The sequence below is a fragment of the Scardinius erythrophthalmus genome (genome assembly GCF_964197995.2).
Source record: "Scardinius erythrophthalmus genome assembly, chromosome: 13".
Taxonomy (NCBI): Eukaryota; Metazoa; Chordata; class Actinopteri; order Cypriniformes; family Leuciscidae; genus Scardinius; species Scardinius erythrophthalmus.
Window position 1 is genome coordinate 12,196,968 of NC_138233.1, and position 10,874 is coordinate 12,207,841.

General features: G+C 36.8%; 2 protein-coding genes across 2 annotated transcripts; both read right to left on the bottom strand.

Annotated features, from left to right (window-relative positions):
- Positions 1-823: 823 nt before the first annotated feature.
- Positions 824-6,334, bottom strand: rom1b (retinal outer segment membrane protein 1b). The gene is made up of 6 exons (XM_081382321.1): positions 6,253-6,334; positions 5,779-5,944; positions 4,770-5,045; positions 3,505-3,659; positions 3,000-3,246; positions 824-1,479 (listed from the first exon to the last, which is right to left on the bottom strand). Exons 2-6 carry the CDS (start codon positions 5,926-5,928, stop codon positions 1,249-1,251), a joined length of 1,059 nt encoding a protein of 352 aa, XP_081238447.1. The 5' UTR covers positions 5,929-5,944; positions 6,253-6,334; the 3' UTR covers positions 824-1,248.
- Positions 6,335-7,533: 1,199 nt separating this feature from the next.
- LOC308700625 (uncharacterized protein) lies at positions 7,534-10,299 on the bottom strand. The gene is made up of 2 exons (XM_081382322.1): positions 9,978-10,299; positions 7,534-8,902 (listed from the first exon to the last, which is right to left on the bottom strand). The coding sequence occupies exons 1-2, from the start codon at positions 9,981-9,983 to the stop codon at positions 8,270-8,272; spliced, it is 639 nt and encodes a 212-aa protein (XP_081238448.1). The 5' UTR covers positions 9,984-10,299; the 3' UTR covers positions 7,534-8,269.
- Between the last annotated feature and the right edge of the window lie 575 nt (positions 10,300-10,874).

Consider the following 10,874-nt stretch of genomic DNA (forward strand, 5'->3'; position numbering starts at 1 on the left):
AAAAAGGCTGATCATTCTGCTTTGAGACACAACCTAAGTGTGTGGGCAACACAGGAAATAAAATCTATTCGTGTCAGTGGAAGTCGATACGACGCACTTAAAATAATTCATACAAACTACATGCAAATACAGCAATGCATGATTTGCAAGGTGACCTGAGTGATATTTTTTCGAGATTGGGAGTGACAGAAAAGCAAAATTGAGTTTTTGCTGCTTTCTAGCGGTGGAAGGGTGTAATGCGCTAGCAGATCATCGGGTCTTTTGTGACATTATAAATGTCTATAGTGTCACTTTGACTTTAGATGTGTTTTTGTTTTATATATGTGACCTTTTCAAACTGAAATAAGAACCTTTTTCCTGCAATGACCAATCCACTGAAACGGCATTACTTGAACCTAATGTAATTACTAGTGCAAAACTAATTGCTTCTAATAAATAACTAGATCCACAACACAGTTGCATTTCTTGTGTTGGCCTTGTGTTGTTGTTTTTTTTTTTTTTTTTTTTTGCATGTGAGTGCTTTGGTAGCATCATAGTATTAACCATCATCAAAGGGATAAAGAGATTTCATGTGTCAGAATAGGGCACCTAACAAGATGGCCTGCCGCACTCAGCTTAATCCTATTCATCTCTCTCACTCTCTCTCTGCATAGGCAGAAGAAGAGGAAATTGATTTGACACTACACCATTTCACAAGAGAAGTTAAGATAAGGCTAGTGTGAGGGAAGAAGTGTCCAAACTGAAAAACACGTTTCAACACATAACAGAAAAACACAAATTAGCACAACCTCATGAGACACAATGACCATGTGACTTCACAGATCAGTTAAAAACTCTTTATTTGTCGCATACAGCTTCTGCAATTTCAGCTCTCTTTTGTCTATTTAAGCAAAGCATGAAGCAGCAAAACATCTACAGACCTCATGTGATGAAATGTACTATTTCATTGCCGTCATTTCCTTGGAATTTTCTTCTTTAACTCTTCTTCAGACATCTTCACTTTATATATAATTGTCATGGGAGAAAAAGGTATTTTGGTACCATCAGATTTTTCAGATTTCCAGCATTTTGAGAGGTTACTGGTTTTTACCTCAAATATTTGGGTAACTTGATGACTTCATTTAACAATGAAGTAGCAACGTTACATTATAATTATGATGACTTTATTTCCCTTGGTTGATGATAATCAAGGACAGTTAGCACTCATGTGTACATGAGCACCCATTATAAACAATTACACTTGGTCTTTTAGGCTGTGGCTGGCTTTTCTTCCACTGGCTCGGTTCCCTGGGTCGCATCGGATGCGTCGCCCACCTGAGCGAACTGGAGGAATTTCATCATCTTTTCTTTAGTCTCCAACAATGTCTCCTTCACTCCCTTCTCCAGGATGTATCCCTCTGTCTCGATCTCCACATTCTCCTCTCCAAGCACACCCTCCATTGCAGTCTGCAGATAGCGCAGACTCACTAGAATGAACATCTGAGGACCAAGGAGACAGAGAGGTCAGAGTTCAAATGACATTAGGACAATTTCTTTAGGTTTTTTTTTTCAAATTACTTTTCTTAAGGACACTTTGTCAAGTCATAGTTTCGCCATAAATGAAAATTCTGTCATTTGCTCACCCTCGTTGTTGTTGCAAACCTGTCAACAAAAGATTATATTTTGAAGAACATCGGGGTCCAAAACAAAATCTGACCCATTTGACTTTCTTTGAATGGACAAATAAACTTTTTTTTTTTTTTTAAATATCTTCTTTTGTGATCTACAGAAGCAAGAATGTCATACATGTTTATAAGGACATGAGGGTGAGTAAATGGTAACATAATTTTATTAGTTTTTCTCTCTCACACTTTTAAACAACATTTTATTCCACTGTATACTAATATGTGGCTGGAACAACAACAAACCACACCTGAATTAATATTATGCAACATTAAATATCATACTATTTCAATCTATTTTATCAAAGCAAATCTAGTTTTATTGGTGCTGGCAGCTGAAATCAAGTTGATTTACTGATTATTGAATTATTGACGCGATGATTCAAATAGTGTTACAAAAGCTGTGACTGTTATAAAAGCTGAGATACTTATGTGGTTTTGGGTGCAAGTTATTTTAATGCTTAAATAATGAATATTGACACCTCTGAGTTCACAACTATACTACCAGCCTTTCCGGAAGAGTGTCAATATTAACTGAGTGACGAGTGTGTGAATGGTTCGATGTGTTGCGCACATTAGATTATACAATGTGTTGTTCACGGTTGACACTTAAAATCATGTGGTTAAATGGGGGTGGGGGGTCCACACAAAACAGTCCTCTGATGCACATATTATCACATGCTTTTTTAGGTGCATGCATTTTTTTAATGTTGGTGTGTTCAGCAACTCTAATGTTTAGTACTTCAATCTTAAAGGTTATGCATGTCTGTAAACATTGTTCTGTTAAAAACATAATTTTGTGGGACTGTTATAGCTGACTTAACGGTGCACTAATTATTTCACACTTCACCTGTAAGATCATCCAATACAGCTGTTCTGTTATCATGTCAATTTGGGCTAATTTAGGGAGTTGAAATGTTTTTTAAGGATAAAATAAGTTCTGTGGTTAGCATTACTTAAAGAGCCTTTATGTTTTTTTCTTCAACATGCATTATATCATAACTTCTGAAGGTGTTAATAATAATAGGTGTTAATAATAATAATTTCTTATTATTATCAATGTTGTGCTGCTTAATAATTCTGTGAAAAATATTTACTTTTGATGAATTTAGTACATTTTTACTGAATAAAAGTATTCACTGAAAAGAAAAAAAAATCTTACTGACCTCAAACTTTTGTATGGCAGTGTTTTGCTGACCATTGTAGTCCTTATATAGCAACTTATGTTTTTAAATTAGTGTGTTCAGAATTCACGTTTGAGGTATGAATATTATTTATGTTGGACAATAAAACATGAATGTCTGTAATTACTCATTCAACCCATTAATCAGCCCATACCTGGAGAAGGAAAACGAGCAGAACATAAGGGCCGATGGTGTTCATTAAACCCATGTAGTAGTTGACAAGGGCCTGGCGGCAACCTCGGTTGTACAGGTTCAGCTCTTCAGTCTGATACTCGTAGTTGTAATGGGCAGCATTGTCCAGGAGACTCTTCTGGATGCAGGGCCGGGGGGAGGAGGGGTTACAGCAGCTGAATGGGACCCCATCCATCAGATAACGCCCGTCTACGTTACTCTTCACTCGACTGTCGGCAAAATGTAACAGACAGAAACATAAGACTATATAATGCAATTATAGTTATACATATCCTAGTTTTGTTACATCATTAATTCTGCAACTGTCTTTATTGACTTTCTGATCAATGCGCCAGGCTCATGCACACATGCATAATTGATTTGCGAGTACTATGGCCTTTGTTCATCCTGTTTCAGAACATGACATTCTAAAATCTAAATTAACCTTGGAAGCTAAAAAGGGGGGTATCTTTGATTTTTGGACTCACTCTTTCACTTCTTTGCTTGTGAAGTCCAGGTAGCGGTTGCTGATCCACTGCACCTCAAACCAGTCCCTGTAGTTAGTATTACCACAGCACTGGAACTCAATCTGTAAACGGTCAATAGTTTCCTTCTGGAAACAACGGCCTGGTGTGTCTGTGTCCTATAGAGATATTTAACATCATAGTTCATTAAAAGAAATATATGTATGACTTGTAATTGAAATCCCTCTATTCAATTCAGTATTAAATTCTTTAAAATTCTTTTGATTTTAAACGTGTATTAAGTTGTCCTGCCTTTGGAAACATTTCTTTGAATCAAGTGTTGTCTAGACTCTATATACAAATGTCATACTCAAAAAATGCCAAGAGGCTGTCTGTCTTTCTTTCTTTCTTTCTTATTTTTAATTAAAAAAAATATATTTGTTTGTTTGTTTAATATTTAGTGGTATTTTAATGGTCTTAACCATTTTTATCAAATAAAGTAACTTAGCACGGAATAGCCTTCCCCAACTTGCAGAGAGCTTTTTACAGAAAGAAGAGTCATTGTTCCACTCAAAGTTAATGCCTTCAAACAGTTCATTAGTAGTTGAAAAATGTCTAAGTTTAATGTGAGACCACATATTCACTATAGGGTTCAAATCTGGACTCTGACCTAGCCAAAACATGAGCCTGATGGACTTGTTCTCAAGCCAATTCTTGGTTGTCTTTGCAATTTGGGTAGGAGAAAAAATAACATGTGATCATTCCTCTTTTGATAACAACCTTTCAATTGTGGGAAGCAAGCCATTTTGCAAAATTCTTCTGTACTCCAAAGCATTAAATTACATTTCAGAGTAAAGCTCTAAAAAGACTCCCTACTCAATGACACCTCTTCATCTATGCTTCACAGTGAGATGCATTTACTATTATAGTTCTCAGCAGACTTTTGAATACACCGCTCAGGAGTATTATCATGCAACCCGTGTTTCATTGTGATTCATCAATCCACACACAAATTGCTAATTTCCTGACCTATAATTTGTGGTTAAGACAATTAATAGCTTAGTGTTTTGCCATTTTGGGCTTGGACCCTTTTTCTCTTTTTTAATATTCTGAAATGCCATATTTATTTATTTAATTATTGGACTTATGAATGCTTGATTTATTTTTTTAAATATCTATAGTATTCTGAAATGCCATATTAATTCATTAATACACTGAGAATGAATCTATATATATATGACAACTGATTGCTGTTAAATGACTTTGTTAATCGTCTTTCTCTCACCAACCTTGTAGAAACGGATACCGTTCTTCAGGCCAATCTTCAGAGACTCCTCCAGGCTGGGCTGCAGGGCGAAGCTCAGAATCATGGCAACCAGCAGCAAGGAGGTGAAGAAGATAGAGAAGAAGAAGAACAGAGGAAGAAACGTCTTCCAGCGTGGGAAACGCGAAGGGTCCAGTGAGTCCTGGCAGACTTTGCTAGCACAGATGTTGATGCCCACTGATGCTAACCCCACTGCCATCAGCAGATTTGGCACAATGTGGATGTCCATATTGTGCATCACCTGTATAGAGTGAGAAGGATTACATTTACTATCCTGTTTTTAGCAGCATTTGATCATGAAAGCCCAGAACAATGTTCACTTTACATTCTGTATTCAAGGCTGATGTTTCAACTGAAAACTTGAACCCTAATGAATCCAGTATAAGAAAAAGGTTAACCTACTATTAAGCAACTGCATTTTAGATGTTTTAACTAACTGTTTTAACTGTTCAACAGGTGTGGGATAATATTAGTTTTCACCACAATGCTTTTCACTTATTTTCAGCTTTAATTGTGAGGTGTATTAACTTCATATAGACGCAAGCTGAGTTATTAGTGCACGCTATTGAGACCTTATCTAAGGGCCAATCCTCAGATTATGTGAGATTATTCCTCTCAACAAGACAAAGCTTAGGCCTGTTACACTTGTGTTGACTATATAAAGGGTAAATGAAAGTAGTAATTATAGTAGTAGTATTGTACATACAGTAAATAATACCTGCAAAAATACCAAACTTATTTGAAAGAAAAATGGCAATTGCTTAGTGTAAAAACTGATCGCATTTGTCACCATCCTTTCAAACACTTTATAGTTCCTAATGGACTGTAATGGCAGGCAAACTACACACTGCAATACGTTATGTTTCCATTTATGTTCTTGGCAAACATGCATGTATCTAGGGATATATTAGTACATCTCATTCTTCATTTGTAGGTTATCTTTCTGTTTATTAATTAAGAAAATATTTCATTACCTCTGATCTGCGATGTAGCTCAGTTTTAAGGAAGACTCCCATGGCAAAGGTGATGGCTCCAGAGAACATAGCCACCCATGAAAGCAGCCAGAGGCCCTGGGCCAGACGCACCCTCTTTTGGAAGGGGAACTTTAGTTTTAACAACACCATGCTGCTTTGGAAGAGGCTTAAGGATAGGGAGAGAGGGAAGTTTAGATTGCAGAAGAGGATTTTAATAGATGCCGTGCAGTATCAGTATCCAGCTCAGCAAATAATCTGTCATTCGCAGGTAAATTCCCATAGTTTTATCAGGTTTTGTTAAACCTAAAAATTAGCAACAGGACTGTGCAATCCAGTATCATTAGATTACTCAGAAATCATCTCCAAAATACTTCAGATATAACTAATACCAGGGTGTGAGCCAAAATAAATTTTGTGCAGTTGTGTCTAAGATTATCTGATTTTAATTTGTGTAAAAGAAAATATCTGAATTACCTTCAAGAATGTTTGAGTGCCCTTTTCTTCAGACCCTGAGCCTTCAATATGCCTCCTACAGTTTGGCAGCCATTTTGACTATAGGGCTTAAAAATATGATATTGAGTATTATGGCCTGAGTGTCATAATCTCCTGTCATCATGTCTGATCCTATTAGACCAACTCCACCAATGAGAATCCAGGCCAATGTCCTCTAAACAAACCTGCCCTTGGTCAACAGGTCCAGAAAGAGTGCCAGAGGGAGGGGTTTGATGCAAGGTGTGCCATGTAATGGACTGAGAAACCTTGAAACCGAAATATACAAGCATGAAAGAATGTGACACATTTTAACCCTGTGAGCATCAATAAATGGCAGGGTCAGAAATAAATCAGGCCTTAGGGCAAAAATGTCACCAAAAGTGACAAAAACGGCCAGGATATTAGAAACATAGGCTAGTAGCAAAAATTGCGAACTTGTAACATTTTATGATATGACATACTTAACATATTTCATATTCTATTGTAGCCCAATCTTGGGATGGGTTACTGCCTTTGCAGACAATGTATGGTTTGTCAGTGCTATATCTATTTGCTGGCTCAGAGGTGAATGTTAATGTTGGTTTCTCATGGAAACAGTGTGTAGATCTAAATCTACTGTGGCTATACATAATATAAATACTCCATATTATAACACCAAGAACGGATAATTTGAAATATAACAAAGCAGTGTATTAACTGTTGTGGTGTACTGATCATGTGATTTTAACTTAAAGGTGCATTGTGTTATATTTAGGAGGATCTGTTGACAGATATGCACTATCATATACATAACTATGTTTTCAGTAGTGTATAAAGACCTTACATAATGAACCGTTATGTTTTTATTACCTTAGAACGAGCTGTTTCTATCTACATACACCGCGGGTCCCCTTACTTCAAAATAGCCATTTTGCGTCGACATGTTTCTAGCAGCTCTAAACGGACAAACTACTAGAGTGCGTTTTGTCACTATGTTGTTCTTCGTACAAAGAAGCTAGATAAAGTCAGCGAATAAAACACTGACACAATAATATTCCGAATATTCGCAATAAGATATCGTTTTACTGAATAATTAAGTAAACATCATTTCTTAATTTATCTTTGTAAAGAAACTTCATTGCAACTCTCTGATGTCTCAGACGACGACATATTTTCCTGTCGGCCGCCGTAACTTCTGTTGGTTGCAATTCGTAACCTCACCACTAGATGCCGCTAAAAATCACACACTGCACCTTAAAAATCACTTGAAGAAATTGGCATAACTGATGACACACTGTTTTATGGATATAAAGACACAATATTGTTTTCAAACAATATAATATTGACAAATATAAACAATTCTCAAATGTACAGCAAAGACTTTATTGATTTCAGGATATTATATAATAAAATAATATGGCTAATTGCAGAAATTATAACCTGCATTCTATCACTTACACTTAGATTTCAGAATCACAACCACGAAAACTTTGCTAAATGTTAATCTATACAATAAATGGACACATAAACAATAATGGTCTCCGCTGTTAATGTACATATTTCACAGAAGCTCTATTCACTCTCCATTTAATTTTTTTACAGGCAAACATTAAGCAGTCAAAAATAATTGTATAAGCAGCTCTTTGAAAGTAAATTTGGTTATCAATAAAATGATATGATTGGAATGCATTGTTCTAACCATATTATTTTATTGATTACCAGTTTTGAGCATTTCAGAATATACAAGGGCAAAAAGTGCAAAAAACACAAACACAGAGAATGCCTTTCACATATGTATTTAACCACAAATCAAAGCAGGAAACCTGAAAACTAAATGATTTTAATTTATATAGCACAAAACCTGATGGAATACATAGGCCTACTTATTTGCATACAACAACTGTACTTGTGAAGATAGAAGTGAAGTGTATTTCATAATTACCAACATGGTAATGGGGGACGTTATTGCGATTTTCATCCAGTTCTTATATTATTTACCATATAAACTTCAGATCGAAAGTTACTGTTTTCCTTCTGTTAGTTCTCTGGCCCCCATCACTGCTTCTAAGCTATCCTTCCCTTTACCATCATGCGCTGGAGGAGGAATCTGGTTCAAAAACTCATTCAGCATCCTCTGAGCTGTGAGAGAGCTGAAATCAGGGTCTTTCCCCACCGTGACGGTTCCTTCTCCACATGTCTGTCTACTGAGCCTCATCTCATCTAGGTTATATGGGTTTGGGGGAACAATGTGGATCTCTGTGTTCACGGCTAACTGATGCATTTGATGACTTGGGGCCTTTGCATCTGCCATCGTTTTGTGGATTGGCACATCATCAGCGAAAAGAAAAGGAAGTTGTGAGTCACTTCCTTTAACCACAAGTTGCTCTGACCCTGTCCATGGATCATGATCATGTTTCCATGGCAGAAAGGCTGTGGCAGGCTGTTGTCTGGCACCTGAGCATGTCTGTCCAGTCTGTGGCCATTCAAAAACTTCCCTTTTTTCTCCAGATGGTTGCTTGTTTCTGAGCTCTTGCACACTGTCTAATTGGTCACTATCAGGTTGGCCTGGAGATTTTCGAGGACATAAGATGTGTTCCAGTCCTTTCTGAGAGTCAACGTGATTTTTCAACAGCTCACTAATCAATGAGTGAACCTGAGGAAAGAAAGATGTTAACCCATAAAGTTAACTCACATGTGATCACAGCATTTTTTCCTCAACGTTGGTTTCGGTAGTATTTTTGCCATACATTTTTAAAAGTATATATATATATATATATATATATATATATATATACCATGGGCTGTTTAAATACTCGATTCTGATTGGCTGGAAGGTGTGCAGTAAAACCGTTTAATGCACAGGTAGTTCCAGTCAGTTTGATTACAGTTCGAAATTAATCCGCTACATTGGTAACCATAGTAACACAGATACACTTGCAAGCAGAGTGAGAGACGCATATGGAAACGTTTAGGTAGGCTAAATGGATGATTTTTGAATATCGTTTAATTTGTATCAGTGTTGCCTGTCATTCATAAATAATTGTAATAAATCCATTAAAGAATCATTAAGTTAGCTATATGCTTAAGCAATCCGCTTCGCGTCGGGTGGTTCTTCGCATCTACGTCGTGCATTAAAATCCTTTAATGCATGGCTAGCCGTGGATTATCCCTTACACATATATATATATTAGGGATGGGAGAAAAAATGTAGGCTATGCATCGCGATTCTATGTGCTTTAGAAACACAACCGGTCCTCACCTGTGTTCTTTTTGCTTCCATTTCCACACACACACCACTCGAAAAAATATTTCATAAAGTTCGACTAGGTTGAAGCAAATTACAAGGACATTCGCGGGCTTCGTTGCACAAAACAAATTTCCTTAATGGAGATAATAAATAGAGTTTTTACTTCCAGAACCCAACTGTACTCTAGCAACAAACCACAGCAGTGCCCTAATTTGTTTCTTGTTCAAGAAGCTGTTTCACTCAGATATACATCACACTAAGGAAGAAAAGACTTGTATCTTCCATTTCATGCAGACTTTAACATTCAACATGTGGCGTGTGACGTGTAATTCTTTGGTTTGCTTGAATATGTGAAGAGTTCAGATGCAAAAGCCTCTAAGTGCCATCTGAAATTGTCTTCTAGAATGAACATTTTTATGAAGCTTGTATATTTAAAGGGTTAGTTCACCCAAAAATGAAAATTCTGTCAGTAATTACTCACCCTCATGTTGTTCCAACCGCGTAAGACCTTCGTTCATCTTCGGAACACAAATTAAGATATTTTTGATGAAATCTGAGCCATATCTGAATCCTCCATAGGCTGCTATGGTGTCCGAAACTTGCTGGCCCAGAAAAGTTATTAAAAAGATCGTTAATATAGTCCAAGTGACTACAGTGACTCAATCTTAAGTATATCAAGCGACGAGAATACTTTTTGTGCGCAAAAACAAACAAAAATAACGACTTTATTCCACTTTTCATTTCCTTCTCTCTGGGCCTCGTAGTGTTTTTGCGCTGCGCGTCTGTGTTCCACGTAATCACGCATCACACACATGGCTGGCGTCGGCCAATAGTGAGCCTACGTGGTGACGTGTAACACGGACGCGCTGCGCAAAAACACTACGCAAACCAACTAGAGGTCCAGAGAGAAGGAAATGAATAGTGGAATAAAGTCGTTATTTTTGTTTGTTTTTGCGCACAAAAAGTATTCTCGTCGCTTGATATACATAAGATTGAGCCACTGGAGTCACTTGGACTATATTAACGATCTCTTTAATAACTTTTCTGGGCCAGCAAGTTTCGGACACAATAGCAGCCTATGGGATTCAGATATGGCTCAGATTTCATCAAAAATATCTTAATTTGTGTTCCGAAGATGAACGAAGGTCTTACACGGTTGGAACAACATGAGGGTGAGTAATTACTGACAGAATTTTAATTTTTGGGTGAACTAACCCTTTAAGTTGAGTAATTTCACTAAAATGCCAATGAAAATGACCTATTAATTGCCATTTAAGTGAAATTACTGAACTTAAATATACAAGCTTAATAAAAATGATCATTCTAGAAGAAAATTTCAGATGGCACTTAGAGGCTTTTGCATCTGAACTCTTCATGT